Source organism: Cinclus cinclus, chromosome 5 (assembly GCF_963662255.1).
Source record: "Cinclus cinclus chromosome 5, bCinCin1.1, whole genome shotgun sequence".
Classification (NCBI taxonomy): domain Eukaryota; kingdom Metazoa; phylum Chordata; class Aves; order Passeriformes; family Cinclidae; genus Cinclus; species Cinclus cinclus.
The window spans coordinates 42394450-42418345 of NC_085050.1; the positions used below are offsets into that span (position 1 = coordinate 42394450).

Genomic DNA, 23896 nt, shown 5'->3' on the forward strand with positions numbered 1-23896 from the left:
TTTGAATATGAGGTGCTATTCAGTTTTGAGCCTTAGATAGCAAATTCTGTTTGTGAAGCATAAAATATATAAGTGACAGACAATAGTATACTCAAAATGTATCAAATACCCTGGAAAAGATAGGATTTTCTAGCTACACATGGAAGTTTTTCATATATGACCAAATTTTATTGTTACTGCCATCAATCCACAGTATATGGCACTGAAATAATAAGGTTTACTCTGATATACAGATATCAGCACATGGAATAGTTTTGCTGAAGTTTTGAGGGCTTTTAATCAATTTTGCTACTGTGATTTTTAAATATTGTTGGTAACTAAGAGGCACTTGCATTTCACTAGACTTACATCTCTCCTGATCTCCACTCTACTGGCTTACTGCAAAGGCACTTCCAAGCAACTAAAGGTTCTGTAGATGTATTAATGCTATTAGATTATTTTAACTTTAAAAAATGAATATACTTCAAGAAAAACAGAATAGAAAATCAGAATAATATAAAAATATTAAGAATATTGTTATAAAACTAGAAAACTCTATGCACATGTTTCACAGGAATAAAGATGCAGCATTAAGAAGTTTATCGTTTGGAAATTTAAACCTGCCTGTTTTCTTAACAGTAGTAGTAGGTTAATTAAATTGCTCTGAAACCAAAAATAAACTTGTGTAAACATGTAATCTAGTTCATCCAGAGAACTGTAAACTTTATGCAAATTGATTTGTTTCCTGTGTGGTTTACTATGACTGCATTGTCACATATAAGCAGACAAGTTGCATGTGATTTCAATAATCAGCAGGTACAGGACACACTATATGTACAGTGACATGCAGATTGGTGTGGGGTAAATTGTCTTTGAATTGATTGATAAGGTGTCCAGCTCTTTAAACTGAGACAGTGAAATTACCTCCCAGTTTTGAGTGCTCCAGGCACTGCAGCCCTCAGTTTTGTAAAATCTCTGTGGTTTTGGTCTTGCTGTAAGTTATGAGGCTGTATCAGGATGCCTCAAGTCTGCGGAAAAGGTCAATTATATACTTTCATCTGTAAATATTTATAAAGGAAATGCTTCTTGTCTGGAGGTGTCCTGGTTTAGGGCAAAATTTGGGAGGAATTTGGAAGGACACAGGTTTTCCTTGTACCAAAAGATACTTTTGTGAAAAGCCTGAAGTCATTCCTTACAGCAAGTGAAGGTTTATTTGAACAACTGACAAGAAGAAATATGTCCATGGGTTATGACCACCAACAGCAAAGGCAAAATCAAAGGGTGATACAGTGTCTTTTTAGAGTGTTTGTGCATTTAACTGGTAGCATTTCTCTGTATAATAACCCATGAAGATGTGGCTGAGAGGAGGAAGTCATACAGATAGCATCCTCATCATAAGCTCCATACTAAGAAATATGTTCTTTAACTAACAATAGAATATACTTTCGTGGATCTGTCACTGTAATGATTGCTCAAATCTGTTGTCAGGATTTTCTCTTTCTTTTTCCCATCAGAAGTGGTAATTAGAAACTTCCAGCAAGAAAGAGCATATTAATCTGTAGTCAGATAAATCCAGTTTGCCACCACTTATTTCACTTATCCCATGTAGAGGAAGATTTGATGATGCCTTTTTTTTTTTTTTTTTAACAGAACCACAGCTAACAAAATCCATTTTAGAACTGGCTCAGGGTAAAAGTAATTTCTCAACTGCACTCCCTCAAATGATAGATTTGGGATTTCAAGACTGGTATTACTACCAGTCATTTCTTAAAGTGTTTGGAGGCCCTTACCTTGAAAGAGATAAACAAGTCAGAAACCTTCATATAAACGCTGAATTATCAAAAAGTGATTCACAGTTCTACCACTGAGTGTTTCACAGAATATGGTTGTACTAACTATAGTTATTTGCACAATACATTATTTTGGGATTTGAGAAAACAGTTTGGCTAATATAGAGACTGTCCCATTCTTGGGCACAAAGTTTGGCCCAAAGCATATGTTTCTGGAGGTCAAAAGATGTTTAATAACTTGTTCTATTATATTCAGATATGCGTTTTTATTTCTAGTTGAAAGCATGCCATGAGAAAAGCCCATTATTTAAAATGAACTTACAAGAAACACCAAACAGCCAGAATTATTCCAGTACAAAATAATCCATCTTCTCCGTGAATTTTCCCCCTTCTTTTTTATAAAATATAAAAATACACAGCTGCCTCTAGACTTCCTCAAAAATGCTGAGGAATCTCCACTTTGTAGCAAACTGCTCCATCATTCCTGTTAGTGTAGGAGGCACTTCTCATCCTTTTTCTCTGCAGATGTGAAATGCATTGATGGTCACCTCACATGACAAAGCACTTTAAAAATACAAAAATGTGGAATAAAGTCTCATATATCCACTCCTTAGTGTCAGAACCAGAAAAATGCAGAAAAATTATATTTTATATGTTCACTGGCTTACAGGGGGCTTAGAATTTATGGCTCTTAGCTGTATATTCAGAATCTACAAACAAGTGGTTGGTTGTCCAAAACTTTCTGTGAACATAATTATGAATTAGAAAATCTAAGAGTATTTTCATACTATATTCCTGACTGCAAAGCATTCGTTTGGAATTATTAATATTTCAAGAATAATCTCATTTTAAAACCATCTTTCCAAGTTTCTTTTTAAAAATCTTACCTTCTCCTTGTATGTTGAATTCCTACATATTTCTGAGTCCAGTCATACAAATGAAAGTCAATGGATGTGCTCCGGTTAAATATTCAGGAGTAGTGATAGAGGAAACCTCATTATGGTCCCATCTACATGGCAGTAGGCTTTTAAGGCACTTGCCACTTGACAAAGCATATGTTCTCATCACTTCATCAGTTACAGATTCCATACTGCAGACAGTCCTAAAATTGAGCTTCGTTTGAGCATTTCAAACAGCTGGGAGAAAGTTTGCCAATACCTTTAATTTTGTCCAAAACGCATTAGGCTGCTTCTAAATATCAGCTTAATGATCTAGAATGGCAAAACTGCTAATGGATTAGAACATGCAAGATGCTTTTGAGAAAGTTGGCAAAATGTTCTTAAATGTCTTATCAAGTCTGTCTTTTCCCTCACTGGAGAAATTCCTGAACACAGGCACTTATGTTTGCTTTGAAACTTTTCCATTTATGCATAACAAAAAAATAACTAGACAAAGGATAGTTTGCCTGAAGTTACTTAATCTTTCAAAATATCATTAATCAGTGCATATGACGCATCTTCTCAGGTTAGACAGGAAAGAGGCAAGCATCTCTCAAAAACAGCTTCCTCTGTAGGCAGGTGTAAGGAGATGCTTTCAAGGTCATTCCAAGGCCTGTCTGAGAAAACAACAACTGAGATGTAATGTGACATGAAAAAAGAGAAGCCATTTCAGAATGGGAAAAATTGCAAATAAGTAAATTCTTTTTTATTTCTCCCTGCCTGTTTTGAAGCCAATATATATAGTAATAATGCTTAGTTAAATATAAAGATTTATAGAGAAATGTCCATGAGGAATTGTATTTAAGTGTATTTAAGTATAACTAAACCATTAACCTGTGAAATTGCAGGGGTAAAGACTATTGCCAGTAGATCATAAAGGTGAATCTAAGAGTGTAATTAATAGAAAAGCAGAGCCAACCTGAGAGTTCTCATAGAAATGTTGTTTTGCAGTAGGTATCCTTAAAGTGTGCTGCTTTCAGCTGTCATGAATTTGGCTCACCAGCTAGTGAGTGCCATCCCAAGGACCGTTTCTGCTGCTGCTGCATGTTCATTAAAGGAGATGCTTTAAAAGCTGAAGAGAAGACAGACTCTGATTAATAAAACTTAGATCCAATCACAGCTTTAAAAGGCAAGTGCCCTTTCCCTTTCCAGCCTGTTCGGAAAGTGGCTACCTGATCAGTCAATTTACAGGTCTCAGATATACAATAGATTTCCAATAAATAAATAACAGACCTGCACGACTCTGCAGCACTAACAGATCTGCACCACTTTCTATCACCACTTTATCTTGAAATGTCCATTCTTTGGAAGGAACTAAAGGGGTTGCTCTTAAATTTTGCCTCTAGAGCCGTAAACTACTCAGTTCCAGCTCCTCTATGCACAGTGACCAAATGGGTAATATGGAATCATGCTTTGTTTAAGATGCATATTAAGCTTAACATGAACACTCTGACTTGAATATGTTGCACCAAGTCCCTTCTTCTTCTGTAAAGCAGTCTTCCTTTGTCCTTCATCTAGATCTTCAGGAAAGAAATTACAGGCTGTGAAAATGCAAGACTCTGTACGAACTAGTCAGAGCCACAGTAATAATTTCAACTTTCCTGGACAAAGTGGCAAACCTGAATGTTTAAGGAAGCATGAAAATATGGTTCCCTCTCATTTTTAGGCTCTTACATAAATAAAAATTTCTGGAGTCATAACTTTACTTTTTCAGCGTGACTGCCACAGCAAATATTGTTACTGAAGGTATAATAAGCTGTTACTTTTATGCAGCTCATATTGTTTGTAGACATGTATGAATGATTAAGGAGCTGTTTAAAGATAAAGTTATCTAATGGTCTATGAAACACTCTGGAATAAAGACCTGTATTAATTAGGCAAAAATTGATGCAACTAAATCAAGTGAAGACATTTCTGCCTTCCATTTGTAATTGAATATCTTCTATTCATGGTTTGTTTACGTTGTGTGTTTGTTTATTTTTATTAGAGGACAACAATGGATGGTCTCTGCAATTTGATAAGCATTATACGAAGGACAAATACAATAAACTGAAATCTCTTGCATTTCAGACAAAGACACCTGAGTGCTGTAAGTAATTACAGATATTATTTGAGTGATTATTAATGATGATTCCTAGAAAGAAATACCGAGCAAATATATGCTTAGCAGGAAATTTAGTGCTGCTTCATTTACAGTAAAACATAATTAATATATCAAATGAATGAATGCTAATTTGAAGCTAATTTCAATTCCATTAAGGTTGATTCATTTTCTGCAAGTGTCAAACATATTTTAATTAGCATATGCCAATTAGGAAGGCAATATAAATGTTTATCTAAATATGCTGATACTGCTGGATAGACCATAGAACTGGCATATATTTCAGAGTGAAATGAAGGGAACATTGGTCTCAGTTCACTTCTTTGTACATCAAATGAAATTTGCAAAACCCCTCCACTTATTCAGGTCTTTGTACAGACTTCTTGATTCTGCTGTCTACTAAGATGAGCAAAGACTCCCTGACCATTTTGACCTATTTTCACCTATAGAATTGTGCACCTTCTAGTAATAAAAGTGGTGAATAATCTAAAGAAATATTGCAAAAATCCCATGCCAGATTCCTGTATATCATGCCTGAGGTTCAAGAGCTTTTACAAGCTCTTTCACAGAGGTAATATAATTTTTTGTGTCCCTTTATATTTATTATTAGATTCCTCCCAGGTCTAAATAAATTTTGTGAAAACATGTGCTTTAATTGTGTTTAAAAGATCCTACTATGTCTGTCTTTGTGCTTGTTGTTCTTTTATACCGTATTTCTTTTCTCCACATCCCATCACACCACACATACCACCTTTTGCTCTGTCCATGTCCTTGTTCTCCTGGAGTGGCTGCTGATGTGCCAGCAGAGTGTACTTGCCAAGGGCTGGAGGTCTTCTGTGATGCTGCCAAATTTCGTGATGTCCCATCCGTCTCTTCAAACATAACCATAATGTAAGTAGAGAAGTAACCTGGTCTCTTGCTTTGTCCATGTTTGACTGTCAATCCTGCAATTTTTTCACAACTACAGCATTATAATTATGATCAGCTGATGCTTGGGAAGCCCTGTGTCTCTCTGTTGACAAATACTTTAATATTATAAGTCCAGATTTTCCTTACATAAAAGGGAAGAAAAACTAAGAAACCCAAAAACTCTGTGAACTGATGATTTCATGTTTGTAATGGTGACTTGAGGTACAAACAGTTTCAGTATATCTAAGGAAATCTATGAAAGAAATTATTCCTTTTAAGACACAGTGCTTAGAACCTGTTTCTTATTCTTTGATCCTTCCAATATTCCTAGTCTGTGTTTCTGTCTATAAAGTCAATAACCTTGAACTCGATGGAACACCCTGCTGAAGCAAATTTATTTAGTTCTCATTTGATGTCTCTGAATATGCTGTTATTTGAAAGGATTTAATGTGGGCTGAGTCATCATGCAGATATGTATGTGTAAGCCAAACATTTTTTTAAGAGACCAGAGTATGGTTGATGTGCTCTTGATTTGCACATTGGTGTTTGAGAGTCAGTTTTAGGTGTAGTGAGCATGGAGCAGCATCCCATGTCCTTACCTGAGGATCTCTCCCATAGATCCGGGTCATGGATCTTTCCTTTTGGTACCAGTCTGTGTCCACACATGGCTGAAGTTCTTGTTGGGTCCACGTTCAAATACTGCAAAACTTCATAATGAAAACTGATGTGGAATGTTAAACATCTATTTAAACTGGCTTCTGGCTCAGGGTCCAAACGGAGTTCAAAAATTCTGACCCAGTTCTAGCATAGAAAAGGCAGCGAGTTGATTCAGCTGGCTTTCAGGCTAAATTATCTTCTAATCAAACCATGCCCTGAAGGAATTTTGTTCTTGAAAGGACACTTGAGTGTCCCCAATGGAGATGGGACATAGGGACTCATGAACTGGGAAATACACTCTATATGCATTTCAGGTTTGAAATAAAACTGTAGTTTATATTCAAATGTTTTTAATTCTTAGATTAAGTTTTTATTTTGTCAGTTTTTCCTGGGAACATGGATATTTTTTTATTATAATGTACTTTTCTTACTGTTTAAATAGATACAAGCATACAGAAAAACAGAAGCAGCATATTCAGATAGTTTCATGTTGCTTTTGTTATTTAGCAGTGTGAGAGCTGCCCTTATTAAATAGCAAAAGCACTGTAAGAACCAGGGGCAGTAGTTTTACTGTACGCATTCATTCATTCTTACAGGTCTCTTCAGAGGAATCTGCTAAGGAAACTTTCTGCTGATGTTTTCAAGAAATACCAAGATCTTAAAAATCTGTAAGGGAGTGCTGTAACATAAAATACCTATCTAGTGCCTTAAATATTCATCCTTTCCTTCCCCCATATGTACACACAGAGAGCTTAACATTTAACTAACAAAACTCTGGTTTGTCTCACCCCTTGGTACCTCATGTGCACCGTTTGGCTCAAGTACCTTGATTTGACATCTGTCTTTTTTGCAAAAACCATAATTTCAGCACATTTAATGGTTTATGTTTGTATATTTATTCTGCACATTTAATGGTTTAATCCAGAAAAATACTACATTTTAATTTTGTCTGAAGGATGTTACATTTATAAAAAACATTAATATGCCAAAATTAATTAAAGTTAGTTAATCAATTTATTCTGGAAAAAAGTTTGGAAACTCCAACTTCTCATTATCATGGGAAGCTCATTTCCATGGCACATGGTTTTACTCCTAATTATGTCTGGTGCTGATTTCATAATGCCAAACAAGTCAAATTATTATGGCAATACAATACTGTGTTATGTTTTCCAGTGTGTAACATACATGCTGTTCAAAAATCATAGCCTTTAACAAGGTTTCTTTATATAGAAATAGTGGAATAAAAATTAAATGCAGGAGTCTAGAGTAGGGCTTCTGTGTAACCTATTCAAAGTGTTCTTTCATGGGATCTGTGCTACACTGCAGCACCATCTTGTGTTCTGAAAGTTAAGCCCCATTATGTCCCTTAAATTCCTGAAAGGTTAAGTTTTCACTAAGAGAAATAAATTCATACCTATCTGTGGAAAACCTTTGTTTCGAATATCAACTTCACACCCTTCTGATAGATAATTTCACATCTTCCAAGAGGTCTTGAGCAGTGTTTGGCAGAAACCCATTTTGTAAAAGCCAGTATCTGATTTCTTACTGCTTTATAGCAGGAATGCATCTAGATGTTTCATTAGCTGGAATTTGATTTAAAGGACTTATGTTTAACTATTATTAATAGAATAATGTTATAATGTCTTAGAAATATTTGAAAAAGCCTTGGCATTTGCAGTTGATACTTTTCAATTAATTTCTTCATCTAAGTAGATAAAGAAATACAAAATTTTAAAAAGTAGTATCTTTCATTTACAGAAGATTAATAAGATTTGCTGTATACTTTTAAATATATTATCTTACAAGCGCGGTATTTTGGGAATTTTCTGGTACCACCAAAAAAAATTTAAATTATTTTAATTTTACATTTACTTTGAAAAATTTTGGTTGTAGCAGAGATCTGGGTAAACACAGAGGTCAGGTCACATTAGGTCCTAACCACTGCAAGGTTAGGACCTAATCAAGGAGGTTGTAAACCACCACTCCACTGTTCATCTTTGGCAAAGCAAGCTATTCATTTGAATGATTTTTGTAATTTTGCTCTTTGTATGAATTTCTTTAAGAAAACCTCGCAATCTTTGCAGCTATAGCTGTGAAATTATTATTGTCAAATTCAAGGTGTAAAAAATATAACAGCTTCTTTTAAAGTATCAAATGTGCATTCAGTTTAGCTGATAGATTTTAATTGGTTACTTATGTTTGCTTTAACTTTGCTTGCTTAGAGAAAAAATTGTTCTGGGTTTGTATCTTCTTAGGTATCTTCAGAATAATAAAATCAGAGCCGTATCTGAACGTGCTTTCAAAGGTTTATACAACTTGACAAAACTGTAAGTATTGCTTTTAGAATACTGAAGTAAAAAGCAGCAGGCAGAGCTCTGAGAGTCTCTCTCTATTTGATTCCATATTAGGAACTCGCAAAGTGTTCCAAATACTTTAATTCAATGATTGAAATGAGAATACAAAGACAGATTAAGAGGTCTCTGTGCAAGTTCATCTGGCAGGACAGTACTTTGAAAAGACAAGCTGGATCCATACTTCAATCTATTCCCCAAATCGTCAGAATGGAAGTAAGAGACAGTATGGTAGTAAAGCGAGAGCTTGTGACGGGTGAAAATTCTTTAACACGGTGTTTTGGTTTACAAATGCAATGAAAAGTAACCAGCATAGATGATGAAAGGAGCACTTTTTTCTTTATTTTTCAGCAACTTTTTGAGGGGAATTTCTAACTTCTGAGGGAAATGCTCAGTGAAAAAGACAACACATAAATTGCACTGTTTGGTTCACAATTTTTACTGCAGTGTATTCAAAAGGAAAGTTTTAAAAGTTGCACTTCTTATTCTTTCCATCACACAAGTCTGGTTGATTATCTGTTATTACAGCTGCTGTTATTACCTTCTCAGACCATTTATAGTACCTGTCCCCATTCATTTTCAGCCTTTCTTTTTCCATTATTCTGGTATCTACATTTATGACTAATATCCATAACAAAGACTGAATGGGATCCTGGAAACTTTCATGGAACAAATCACTCCACAGAAGGAAACTGGAAAGAGTCTAAAATATGACACAGTGAAAATATTTAGCTGGCTGTGCTTTCTTATAGATACGAAAAAGTGCTGTACATAACTGCTCTTAAAATTCTCATTGGAGAGAGTCCTGCCTTGCTCTCAAACAATGGCATGAAAATTACCATAGTAAAAAAAATTATTAACAAAATGGGAGTATTGTGCTAAATTACCAAGGAAAAATAATCTTAAAGCTCATTTTCATGTGTCTGCTGCTAAATAATCATTCCATTCATTCAGCTTTGGTTGGTTTTATTTTAGATACCTGAGCAACAACAAGATAACGAATTTGGAGCCTTTTGTCTTTGCAGACCTCCACAGGCTTGAATGGCTGTATGTTGTTTTCTTATTTGTATATTTATTTATTCAATAATTAATTAATATAAATATTTTATTGCTTTCATTTTTGTGCAGAGCATTACTTTGTACTAGTTAATAACTAAGGAACTCCTGTTAAACTGTGCAAGGTAAAAATGCTATTGGCTTTGGTGATAGCAGAGAATAGTTCTTGAGCCTTAATAGCTTCAATGATTGATGACTTATAACAATAGTAAACAATGTTTATTAGTAATTGCTTGTTAAAAATTAATATATTAAATAACCCAGGCACAATAAAACAGTAGATAGATATTTTTTTAGACAGGTCTTTTCCTGTAAATAGTGTTTAAAATGTCCATACAAAATTACTATCATAACCTGAAATATTGGCTTATTACTGCTTTTCAGAGAGATTTTGACTAAGTTATAAGTCAAAAATAATTAATTATTAAAAATAAGCAAATAATATGTCTTACATTCTTCTGCAATTTTAGGACTGTTGGACTGCCACAGAATACTGTTAGGTTGTACTACTTTGTTTTTACAGAGAATCCATTCAAAGTGTCTTGATCAAAGGATTTAGAAGCTTCAAAAGAAAACATCTTTTCTAAGTTGAAATAATTTTTTTTATAAGTTACTTTTTTAAATTAAATTTTTCTGAAAGGAAATGAATTCAATTAATTATCTTAACCTGTCAAAGAATAGTTGTTAATTTTCTTAAATAGTTCGACTGGACTTTTGAAGAAGTTCACTGCAAAGCTTATTACCTTTTATTATATCTTCAATTTAAGACTGAAGTCAATTATCAATCTGATACATATTTTGCTGCGATTTATAGGATAATTGAAAACAACAGGATAAATCGGATCTATCCATTAACATTCTATGGACTCAAATCCCTTATTCTTCTGTAAGTATGAAACAAGATTTAAAAAGTGTTATTTCAAAGAACAGAACAGGAAGGGCATGCAAATATAAAAACCTTTTTACACCGACTACGCTTGCTCACCCAAGAGTGCTGGCAGTGCATGTGCAGCTTTCCCTTACCCCAGACAAAATGTGCTAGAATAGGAGGATAAAATATTGCTGCACAGAATGCCACAGGGAAAATATGTTGAAGTTGAAGAAAATAATGCTACTCTCAAAACTATGCAAGATTGGAATGATTTTTTTTCAGAGGTACATAAAAGACGTGAATTTTTTTCTGTAATGTAACTGAATATAATCAGCTGTACTTTTTTTTTTCAGGGAGATGATGAATAATTCTCTTGCTCGTTTGCCTGATAAACCTCTGTGCCAATATATGCCAAGATTAAAATGGCTGTAAGTCCACCTTTTTTCACTGAAAAAATATTACTTTGTTGTCTTTGTATGGCATTCCCACGCCACTTTTTCTTATGGGACACTGGATCTTGCAGAGTGCTTGCAGGGTCACTGCAGGGCTGATGGCCTGAAGTCATCAGTTAAGTGTGCAGAAGTATTACATATCTGCCTCCCACTCTCTACTATGTAGTCAAATGCTGGTAGTATTTTTCTTCAATTACCTTAGAATAAGTACCTGAGTTTATTTTCAATGACTGATGGGGTTCTTTTATATCTCAGAGATCTTGAAGGCAACCATATCCACCATGTGAAAAATGCCACTTTCATCTCCTGCACCACTCTAACTGTACTGTAAGTAATTGGATATGCTTGCTAGCCAGAGTGAGATGTGCTTATACTGAACAGCCAAGTGATTCATTACAGCTAATATAAAAGTTTCCTGAATATTATGGTTATTTATCTCTTGAGTATATTAAATTAAAATGTTTGATTTGAAGTGAGCACCATGCAGAATATCCACTGTTTATGTTTTAAAGCAAAATTCAGCATTGAAATATGTAACTAGACTTCACTGAAAAGACTTTGGCTAAGATTTAGATATTTTCATTATAAACTTTTTATTGGAGTCAAAGATCTCATAATGAGAACCAGCGAACTTACAAAATATACACCTTGTGGCTTATTTTGATTGTCTGGTGGGTTGGCTGGCTCATCAGTTTTGGAATTTTCTCCAAAGTTTCTTCAGTGATGATCTTCAGAACACCCCTTCTACTTTTTGGTAGATGAGGAGGCTCCATAGTGTGTGTCACTTTCAATTTTTAACTTTTCTGCAGTACCCATGTTCTTGGCTTTCTCATAATTTTTAAAGTCTAGGTAGTTCATTTAAGGAATAACCTCAGTGGCAGATGAAATAAGGATGCTTGAAAAGTTGCACAGTCATGTACCTGTGTCTATTAGTTCACAAGCCTTCCACCTCACTTAGTCCTCCTCCTGCCCTCAGTCAATTTAGACCAGCCTTCCATGCGTGTATGTGTATGTATAGATATATGGAGAAGTACATGCCTGTATGAGATGTATAGGTGCAAAAGGTTTTTTACCAAGTGATAAAATGGTAAACATTAGATACAATTAGCTTGTTAACTGAATTGGGCAAATATTTGAAGATGCAGAGAACTTTTAAAGTTTCTAAAACCTTACCTTCAAATTCAAATAGACACCAAGAGGAAGCAATGTAAGGTTTTTTTTTATTCTTTCAGGGTGATGAGAGGAAATAAAATTAGCTCCCTAAATGAAAACAGCTTTTCTTCTCTGCAGATGTTAGATGAATTGTGAGTAGATCTCTTATTTGTACGAGTCACACAGTTCTGTGATTTATATTAGAAATATCATTCATCATAAATTCTATTTCATATGACATGCTCTGGAGATGACATCCTTCCTTGGGGTATTTTTTTAAAAATATATATATTGAACAGGAAAGAAATAATCAATAAAATACATCATCTGTATCATATAAGATACATTATATGATCATACTGGGGCTTTTCTCACATTATGTTCCCTGAACAGAATAATGTTAATTATCCTTTTATCACTGCAATCTAGGTGCATGCGTGCCTTCAGTGTCTTTTAGACCAGTTTGACAGTTTTGGTTGGACTGAGACCTTTATTCTTCTGTTATTAGGATTTCTGCACAGTGAAAGTAAGGTGAAAGAGATTAAAAAGCAAAGTAAAGATGTGCTGTTTAGCCCATGTGGAAGAATTCCCATCATGAAACAATATTAATTAATTAATTAATTAACTTGTAAGCTTCTACAAGCCAAATTAATGGTATTTTACTTTCTTTTTGATGGAAATAAAATAAAAATAAATTATGCATCTAATGGTATGTCTGAACTAATGAGACAAAGCAAGATCTGATAGATCTAGCTTCCCACCTTGTTTTAACATCATTCTTTTATAGTCCAAATTTTTGATAGCCTATAGTATAAATAATATCTTATTTGGCAAATAGAATTGTGTATATCGAAACTGCAAAACTACTCAGTAAAATTACTGCATGTAGTAAGAACTTACTATAACCTGCGTGTTTTTGCAGAGATTTGGCTAGCAACAAGATTGAATCACTTCCTCCATATATATTTAAGGAACTAAAGGAGCTTTCACAACTGTAAGGATTCTTGTTTATTATTATACATAACGTATATTCCTCATGATGCTTTCAGTCATATGTGTCAGGAAAGAGAAGAGCGCTTTTGTTTTTATGCATCATTTAAGCTCTGCCTAAAAAACACACCAAAAGCAATTCTATATGGCATTTTGTCCAGAATAATTTTGTAAAAGGTGTGCATTTTCATGTCCCAAAAGACAGCATGTTCAAATTCTACCTTTTTCTAGATCTTGTTAGTACATACAAGATGAGCTATGCTAGATACATCATGATAAATTAATAATGTCATGGGAACCCTTAACATGATATCAGGATTTAACTGTAGTAGATTGACTTTGTTTTTAGGAATAAGCAGCAAGGAATGTGGCCAAAGATACTTTTGTTGTGTTTACAGGAACCTTTCTTACAACCCCATGAAGAAAATACAAATAGACCAGTTTGATTTTCTAATTAAACTCAAATCCCTGTAAGTATCAAGTTTTTATATTTAAGCTATATTTTCTTTGTGATAGTGCACATTTCCCTCAGTAGGATATGATCCAGAACACATTTTCTAAGAAGTTGCCCCTGGAGAGTTTAGGGCAAGATTTGCTAGTGCACTAGCACAGCAGCTCTAACTTGAATTCTGCCAGCAGAGCTCCTCCTAAAACTCTGAGATAGTGCAGCAACAATCTTGAAAATCTGCAGCATATTTAAGTACATCTTCACAGGTCACCTCACATCTGAAGTAACCAGCTTAATGTATAGCACAGCATTGGTTCTTGTCAGGCATCACTTCAAAATCATAGAATAGTTTGTTTTGGAAGTGACCCTTAAAAGTCCTCCAGTTCAACTCCCCTGCAATGAGCAGGGACACCTTCAAATAGATCAGATTGCTCAGAGCTCTGTCCAGCCTGACCAGGAATGGTCCCAGGGATGGGATATCTACCACCTCTTTAGACCACCTATTCCAGTGTTTCACCACCTTTTTATAAAAAATTTATTCCTAATATCTAGTCTAAATCTACCATTTTTTAGCTTAAAACTATTGCCCCTTGCCCTATTGCAACAGGCCCTGCTAAAGATGGTTGTTGAAAATAAAAAACAGATGTTTTCTTGGATAGAGTGCAGTAGGAGTTTGTGATTTGACCTGATATGATTATGTGTGAGCTGTAGCCAGCAGTACACGTCTTTGTTTATCAAGCCAGCTTCCTGACAGTGATTGGAATCCCCTGGCCAAATTCAACTAAATTTAATAAATGGCTAATGAACTGAAAATACTAAACCAGTACAAGTGTCATGAAAATAAACAACTGAGCATAGAAAATAATAACCAATTACCTCCTTAACAGCCCAGCTACAGCATGATTTTATCCTTTCATTAACACCAAAGAACTCATAAAACTCAGTGATCATGGCCTTCCACGTTTTTTAGTTTAAAAAACTGTTAAATTTTGAGATAGCTCAATAGGCAACTGTATTTTGGCAGTTCATAGAACACCAGTTCCCCCTTCATCTGTTTGAAATAGTAAATATAACTGGGGAAAGGTTTCCCTAGGATTCATTGCAGCACTTAAATAAAAGTAGCACACTTCCATGTTGGGGCTTTCTCATGTCTGCCAGCAAAACTGCCCACCAACCCACATCAACTAACCAGTAAGTCTGTACTTTTCTCCAATTTTGCCTAAATCTGTTCAGAACTCATGTGAATATTAAATTCAAGTCTTTGAACAATAAATCCAAATAAGGGTCCCCATAAGGAGAACCAAAGACCCCTGACCAGGGATGGACAGGAACAATATAGAAGTTCTAAAATAATTTCTTACAGAGTAAAATTTTTTGATCTAGCACTGCAGGGGAAAAGATATTGCTTTGTTTATACATGTGTGTGTGTGTATGTGTGTATATATATATATTTAAATAAGGAATCCCACTTGTGTGTCACCAAAAAGCCAGCATTTTTTCTTTTTCTTATATGCTGTGTTCTGTGTCCCAGCTTCCTGCTGTAATGAAGCTGCTTTGACTTAATGAAGACTGAGTTCTGGAGTTGGTTTGTTTGTCCAGTAAAGCACTCCCTGGGATAAAAGAGAGAAGATATGTGTAAAAGTGTTAATACTAGAACAAGTTATTATTTCCCCAGAGATTATGGAAGAACATGAGTAAAATAGTGCTTTGAAAGAGTGACATATTAATCAGACATTCATGAATTCTCATGACTGAGAGGAGAACTAAGAATTTTCTTCATGAATCTAGAAGAACAGTGAGCTTATTAAAATTATTTGCAATTCCTTTTTGTTCCACTTCAGATTTTATGAAGACTTTTTGGTCAAGTTTCAAAGGGTTGAAACTTGATTAGATGCAATTAAAGTTCTCTAGTTTCCTATTATCATAAAATCACAACTAAATGCTCATAAAATTTGTTTTTTTACTGCTAAGGTTCTATGAGAAACTATTCTATATTCTATTTTACTGAGAAAATATTTTTACAGCAGCTTGGAGGGAATTGAAATTGCAAACATCCAGAGGAGAATGTTCAGACCTCTGAGAAACCTTTCCCACATGTAAGTAGATTATTTTAGAAAGTTTTCTTTCTTTGGCCTGAATTTTACAATTATGGAATACTGAATAATTTAAAACAAAGATGTATGAAAAACAGCATGAGAGCAGTTGTCAAATTTTGACAATTTTTGATTTATTTTTCTTCTTTCAGAATATGAAATAGTTACTATACTTAATACATTATTAATAATAATAGCTACTATTTTTCAGAATATGAATAGTTACTAGATAGTTTTGATAGTCTAACAACCAATCTAGAATGATCTCTCATCTGTTTCTCACAACCAGATATTTTAAGAAGTTCCAGTACTGTGGTTATGCTCCTCATGTGCGCAGCTGCAAACCCAACACTGATGGGATTTCCTCCCTCGAGAATCTTTTAGCTAGCATCATACAGAGAGTGTTTGTCTGGGTTGTATCTGCCATTACCTGCTTTGGAAACATTTTTGTTATCTGCATGAGGCCTTACATCAGATCAGAGAATAAGCTGCATGCCATCTCCATAGTATCTCTCTGCTGTGAGTACTACATATCTAGAATATCTTTTTAGTCTGCTCATAGTGTATATAATATTTGTTATTATAGTATAGTGATGTATTTCCAGCATTGGATTAACTCTACTTTTGTGATGTTTCAAATGAAAACACAAAATGCTGTGGCTTATATACCAGGAGGTCTCATCAACTGCTGCCTTTGGCAGCTAGGACATTCCAAAGATTTCATATTTGATTTTCATGCTGTGGGGATTCTGTCAAATTCCCACTTTCTTGAGCAAGAAAAAATAAAATTCCAATATCTCAAATACCCAAACCCCAATATTTTAGTATGCATTTCTCAGTAAGTAGCAATTTCTGCATGCAATTATTGTGTTCAAATATTCTATTCTTTGCACAAACATTATGCAAATACATAAAATTAATCTATCCTAGCTCCCCAATATTAGGAATTGGGGTGGGATTTTTTTTATTTTAGTCCTGAAAGCAAGACAAGTTTATGGATTAACTGTATGGCAGTACAGTCACTACAGTCCTGAGTCTCTCGATATAGGACCATCTATAAGGATTGCACAAATGCAATTAGATGCATCTTGAAAGATAGTTGTCAACATTTTATAAAATTATTGCTACATTTCTAAATACAGCATGTCAGTGATTATTAAACTTTGTTTTTCCTATAGAAACAATCCAAATACTATACAAAATTTTAGCAAAATACCCAAGAACCCCTCAGTTCTGTCTTGACAGGTCATCTGCCCTTACTAGTCTTAGAAGACAATGCACATGAATTTTGAACTAGCATAAGGTGGAAAAAATAAATTTCGAATCCAGTAGAGATGGCCTACTCCAAGAAAATTATCTTAAGCCAAATGTTAGTATAGAAATAAAGAAATAAGACTTAAGAAAAAAAGGGTTGCAAGAATATTTCTATAAATAAAGCTGTGTATTTTTCTGTTTGCAAACCAATTTTACCAGAGCTTTAAGAAATGGAAACAAGTATGAAACATGGACTGTCAGTCCAAATGAAAAGAAAAACAAAAAGAGGGAAAATTAATATAAAATTATACAACATTAATTGTAATTCATAGGAGTATTGCAGATGTAATATTGATTTTATATCTATGTATTAGTTAACTTTTAAGTAGATACTGTAGATAGATGTAGATGTAGATGTAGATGTAGATGTAGATGTAGATGTAGATGTAGATGTAGATGTAGATGTCTGTGTGTGTGTGTTTGTTTTCCAATATACATATACAGAGAGAATGGAAAATTCAGATGTGTAAATAATGTTAAGCACTGTGCCCACAGGTGCTGACTGTCTGATGGGAATATATTTATTTGTGATTGGAGCTTTTGATCTTAAATATCGTGGAGAATACAACAAGCACGCTCAGTTGTGGATGGACAGTATTCACTGTCAATTGGTTGGATCGCTGGCTATTCTGTCTACAGAGGTGTCAGTCTTACTGTTGACTTATCTGACTTTGGAAAAATACATCTGCATAGTTTATCCTTTTAGGTGTTTGAAACCCAGAAAATGCAGGACAATTTCGATTTTGGTTCTTATCTGGATAATTGGGTTTGCTGTTGCTTTTATCCCACTGAGCAATAAGGAATTTTTCAGGAACTACTATGGCACCAATGGTGTCTGTTTTCCTCTTCACTCAGAACAATCAGAAAGTTCAGGAAGTCAGATTTACTCTGTTGTGATTTTCTTAGGTAAGTTGCATTTTTTCTTTTTGTATTACTAGAGCTGCGAAGGAACCAAGTTTTCAAACAAATAAGATAGCCATGATGTTCACACCTCCTTAGATTTAGATGCTCCAGCAAGAATTTAAAGACTATTTCCAATATAAATACTTTACTGTATTAGATGTGTACCTACTTATCTTAAAATGCATGAAGGGCTGAGAGAGTAGAAAGAAAATATTGGCCATTGTGTTCTTGAATTAATGAACTATGTTAGGATAATAGAGCAATAGCAAGGCCAAAGAACAATTTAGTTTAATCAGATGGCAGTCATTTGCCAGTTATCAGTGAATAAAATGAATACCTGAGTAGAGGCAAAAATTCAGTCTTCAGATGAAGACATTTTCTGGCCACTTAATTCAATGGGACTAGCAGTTTAGATGAAGTATTCTTCTTTATTACCCAGACTGCAAATAGGTGATGTAGAATTGCCATTATGATTTTAAGGTATAATTAATTTTAACTTTTAAACAGGTGTAAACTTGGCAGCTTTTATCATCATTGTGTTTTCCTATGGGAGTATGTTCTACAGTGTTCACCAGACAGCCATTATGGCTACTGAAATTCGGAATCATATTAAAAAAGAGATGATCCTGGCAAAACGTTTTTTCTTCATTGTATTTACTGACGCACTGTGTTGGATACCTATTTTTATTTTGAAACTCCTTTCTTTACTTCGAGTAGAAATACCAGGTATGTCCTTTCTTTTATGAGGCTGTTTCAACAGTGCCTGCATGAAATGTTTCTTTTACTTCAGAAGAAAAATAATTTAATTAACTATATTGCTGAAATTAACTTCAAGTTCTGTATCTATATATGTATACACAATATAATGAACCATATATTTTTGCTATTTAATTGAACTATACTGCTATAGCCATGAAAGATTAGCCACCTTTGAGTCACATAAAGAACTCCAAAATTCAAATCATTCAAGTCTGTCTGCATACAGTGTACAAAATATATTTGAAAATCAAGGCTGAGTTGCATTGGCATTTCATCTTAAGACTTTTGCTGGTTCTGTTGCCTAAATGTCTCAGGACAATATAGTGCTGTCTATCTTGGTTTGCTAATGTAATTTATTCTGAAATAACTTTATTTTACCAGCTGGTACTTATCGTTCAACTCATTAAGTTACATAAAGCTCTGATTATCTTCTTCAAGCTGTGAATATATTCCCATGCAAAAATAGTGTAACTTAAAAGATTAAAATTGCACCTTAATTTTTTCCTTCTCTTTGCAATATCAGAAAAAAAGCCTCTTTGTGTGGGGCTTGTAAACCCTGTCAGAAAGCACATGTGAGCATGAATGGAACAATCAGCAACAGTGGATTCAGACTCAGTGTACAGATGTATGTCACAATATTATATTGGCAGGAAAATATTTTAGCTCAAATGATTTTGCCTTATATGCTGACCAGGTGGGTTGGGAGTTGAGATTTTCGAAGTTTGGATTTGCATCTCAAATATCTGAAAGTTATGCTGATTATGTAAAATATTCAGTTATTTAAAATCTTTTAAACCTCTTCTTCAAGAAGCTATCAAACCACCTATATTTGAAATAAAATATTGTGAAAAGTAGAAACAGGTGTATTACAAGTCAATAAACCTTGAAGAAAACTTCATGAATCACAAGGCAATCTTGGGTTCAGCAAATTAAAGTTCTGTTATAGATGAACCGGATTGAACAGTAATTACTCATTTCCTGAAACTAAAGAAATGACAGCCAGCTGTCCGAATTGACACAAATGGTAAGCCTAGTTTGATAGCATTTCTTTTTTGTCAGTGATACATTGTGACAGTTTGAGAACTAAGCACATGCTTGATTCCAAAACTGTAGCCAATGTGATGGGCTCCCACAGGAATGTCTTGATATCGCAACGAAGTTGTAAAACTGGAGAGGGGCACAGAGGGGTGTCCCTGAAGGAGAGTCAATTACAGGTTTTGTGCCTCTTGGAACAGTTCTTTAACAGTTTCCTAAGTCAAACAACGCAGCGGAGGGCACCCGCTGACATATCCTGTCCCTTCTCCACCTGCCCCTCAGGTAACTTACCTCCCAAACAGTAAAGGATGAGAAAGGGATGCGGTAGAAATTAACAGACTGACATAGGCAGACAATGAACACAGAAACTCTTACCAACAGGAAAAGAAGAGAATTGGGAGGATGTACACAATGTTCTTTTTGAGGGGGAGGAATTAGGAATCAGGACTTCAGGGAGAAGTCCTGGTGCAGTAAAGAGAACCAGGCCCTGAGGGGATACGGGGAATGGAGGATAGCTTTGCAGGAGAACAGAACATAACAGGCGTAATCAGGACTGCACGTCATCAGTCCTGGGAAGAGAATGCAGAACAGAGATCACAGGAAGAGATAAATAGAAAATCAGAGACAAAATATTTGGGGGCAAGAAAAAGGGGCTGAACCAGAACAAGAAGTCCGTCAGGACAAATAGGAAGCTATGGCATAGAAAAGAGGGATAAATGGAACTACAGGGAGAATAATAAATGTCAGCTTTTCCAGGGAGTTCTGGAAACAGAGGGAGATAAGAGGCAGTGCAAGTGTAACAGAAAGAAGAAAGAGGAAAGCACCTGTTGTGCCAGGAGCTCAGCCTAAGAGCACACGACCTCTCCCTCTCAACAGGAAGCTGTGCTGCATTGGCACCAAGTGCTTATGCTAACTAAAGAATGCAAACACTGGAATGCACATTACAGCTGCCTTTCTTTTTCCCTCCCTAAGGTACCATAACTTCTTGGGTGGTGATTTTTATACTGCCAATAAATAGTGCTTTGAATCCTCTTCTCTACACTTTGACTACACGACCTTTCAAAGAGATGATTCATCAGGTTTGGTACAACTACAGACAAAGAAGATCCAAAAGAGGTAAAGGCATCCAGAAACCATACGGTCCATCATTCATTTGGGTAGAGATGTGGCCAATGCACGAAATCACGCCAAAGGTTATGAAGCCTGTGCTTTGTACAGACTCTTCTGATGCTTCAGTGACTACACAGTCAACAAGATTAAATTCATACACGTAATTACATTTGGAATCCTCATGGTGATATCAGCACTGTTAACTTCACATCCATGGGCTTGCTGCTTTACAGCCATGAGGAGAGTGAGGGAGGTGTGACATCAGGGCTTATGTGAACCACTGCGGGAAGAAGATGGAGCCATGTGTCTGTTTGCAGGTAGAACTGGCATTTTACCATCTCACAGCAGCACCTGACATTTTGACAATTCATCCAGAATGAGAAATCAATTGTTTGGGGCTTTTTTCTTCCAGAAGCCAAGCATATGGAATAAATAATGAATTGTCATTTGAAACATCTCACCCTGAAAGCAGATTGTTTCAAAATCATCTATTTATGGGGAAGTGTGTGTTTGTATGTGTGTGTGTGTGTGTGTGTGTGTATTTTCTTTTTTCTTTTTTTTAAGTTCTCATTGCATCAGGTGATATTTTTAAGAGTTAATTGGTTTCCTCATTAAGAAGTGTATTTTCACCTCAAAGTTTCTGACTGGCTCTATTTAGGCTGCATCATCTCTTAAAAAGCTTTAAGGAGCAATAGCCGTAAGAAAAACATTTAAATTTCATGATTAGGTCAGTTAACTATATTTGTCAAAGGCAGACAAGTGAAAATTATATTCCTTTTATAAATGCACAGACTATTTCACTCATGTAAAGGCACTAATTAAGTTGTAATGATAGTTCTAATAGAGTTGCCAGGTTGGACAAGGCCTTGATCAGTCTGGGCTACTGGGAGGTGCCCTGCCCATGGCAGGGAGAGGCTGGGACTAGATGATCTTTAAGATTCTAATTCAGGCAGAACCAGAACTGTGGTGAAGAAAAAATATAAAAAGGAGAGGTTTGTTTTGTTTTTCATTTATTTTCTTTCCCAAGTAAGTTCCCCCCCCCCCAGCTTTAACTGGTGGCAGTTTCCCCCTTCTTAAACTGAAAAGATTGGACTGAGTATCCCAGCATCTTGCTGCTGCTTTTTTCCTCACTTTTCTTAATAGGCTACCAAAAGTAGCTCACCACAGTTTGCAGACTCTAACAAATTTCAGTCTTAAGGTGTGTCTCTATGTACAAGGGAGATAGTCAAATGGAAAATGATCAGTATTAATCAGTATCATGATATCTACATTTTAATTGCTTTATACATGACAGGATGCATTATAGTTAAAGTAATTTAAAGACCACAGCTATTCAGCACTTTTCAAAGCATTATTCTACTTCCCAGAATTACAAGGGTAAAATAAAAAATATCCCATCTGAAACAATCCCCTAGAGGCAGTTCCTTCACACATTCTTACTGAAGAGAATCTTTTCTATTATGAATTATTACAACTTCCCTTCTTCTTTCAGTACCGTATTCAGTCTGATGGCCTAGAAGTCCAAAAAGGTAAAAAGAAGCGCTTTTTTTTTGCATTGACTTGAAAATATTTAAAAGATATTTCCAATGTTTGCATTTAACTTCTTAACAGTATAAGAATTAGAATTTTGAAAAAGTGTGACTCACACTTCAACTGTTTACAGAACTCTGGATTATCTTGAAAGTGAAGATTGTTAAGCATCTTGTTTCCACTACTGTATGTCCTACTGAAATAAAATATTATCTGCTGAACAAAATTACTTATTTTCTAAGCTGTTTTGCAACATTTCGGGTTGTGGGGGTTACAAACACCTAAGCAAAATGCTGCCATGTGGATTGCCTTTAACTAGGACAATTAGATAGATTCAAAAGGACTTCCTCACTCTGAGGGACCAAGCCCTCTCAAGGACTGTAACTGCCTTGATGAGATATGCAAGGATCCCTGACCTTGTCATTACTTCTTTTTCACTACATGTGATTATGGTTATATTCACTGTAACCTTTGTTTCTATCAGTAACACAATAATAGTCAATACTTCAGAATTTTTGCAACAGCTTTATTTTTTGCTTTGATAAGCAAACTACAGTGGGTCTTTCTCAAACAAGGCCTGCTAACAAGTCGTGGCAGTCACGTTCTCCAGCAGCCTGCCATTGAATCTCAGCATAACTTTTTTCCACAATGCCTGGTAAAGGTACAAAAGTGTCAGGACAGATTACAGACAAGCCATCTTTCAGACCAAAAGGTTCTATTAACAGTTAGCTCTAGACTATCAAACTAGTCACTGCTTAAGGCAAAGATGAAAAATAGAACCAAATATTGAAAAAGCTCTGAAGTGCTTCCCCCGTGATGGGAGAATACATGTCACAGGTTCTTTTCTAACTAATGGAAGCTTTTACTTACAGTTCAAAATAATCCATCCTGTCAGTAAACAATGGTAAACTTCTACCCTGCAGAAATACGTGGTCCATCATAAGGCACTTTATTACAATAAAACATACGGTAAAATTGTTTGCAGTAATAAAAAATCTTGCAAAAACTAATCTACAGCTTTACAGAAGAGTAAAAATTGCTAAAAATAGTAAGGTTTGGGATACAGGACTTCTCTACAGCTCATAAATAAACCTTAACTTGCCATTATCCCAGACTCAATGTGAAGAAAATACGTGTGTAACAAAAAACTGAAGTTAGTTGAAGTTTCTCTGGGGTTGGCAGGGTTTCTGCTGTTGACTGCTCTTAAAAAGAAGGGCTGACAATTCTTCCTCACAGGACACCACTTCCCTCCCAGTAATGAGTTGTGAATGTAGCACACATACTAACTTTGAATTTACCACGTTAGCACGAAAGAGAGAAAAGAAAAAAGAGAGTACTGAGATCGCTTGAGCTTCTATGAAGAACCTGAAAGTCAAAAGTGATTCCCTAAACAAAGTTTTTCTGTTCGGTAGACTAACATAAAAAATCCATATGAGGGCCCTCAAGTATTGGTAAAAG

At 35.1% G+C, this 23896-nt stretch overlaps 1 protein-coding gene across 1 annotated transcript in view; it reads left to right on the forward strand.

Moving 5' to 3' along the window:
- RXFP1 (relaxin family peptide receptor 1) overlaps window positions 1-21072 on the forward strand; it is a 79116-nt gene extending 58044 nt beyond the window's left edge. The window contains exons 3-18 of the mRNA XM_062493646.1: window positions 4695-4796; window positions 5594-5699; window positions 6971-7042; window positions 8630-8701; window positions 9701-9772; window positions 10596-10667; window positions 11006-11080; window positions 11360-11431; window positions 12337-12408; window positions 13179-13250; window positions 13645-13716; window positions 15719-15790; window positions 16077-16306; window positions 17597-18007; window positions 18512-18730; window positions 20771-21072. Of these exons, the coding sequence (XP_062349630.1) occupies window positions 4695-4796; window positions 5594-5699; window positions 6971-7042; window positions 8630-8701; window positions 9701-9772; window positions 10596-10667; window positions 11006-11080; window positions 11360-11431; window positions 12337-12408; window positions 13179-13250; window positions 13645-13716; window positions 15719-15790; window positions 16077-16306; window positions 17597-18007; window positions 18512-18730; window positions 20771-21072 (2093 nt within the window). The remainder of the gene's footprint in view (window positions 1-4694; window positions 4797-5593; window positions 5700-6970; window positions 7043-8629; window positions 8702-9700; window positions 9773-10595; window positions 10668-11005; window positions 11081-11359; window positions 11432-12336; window positions 12409-13178; window positions 13251-13644; window positions 13717-15718; window positions 15791-16076; window positions 16307-17596; window positions 18008-18511; window positions 18731-20770) is intronic.
- Window positions 21073-23896: the final 2824 nt, after the last annotated feature.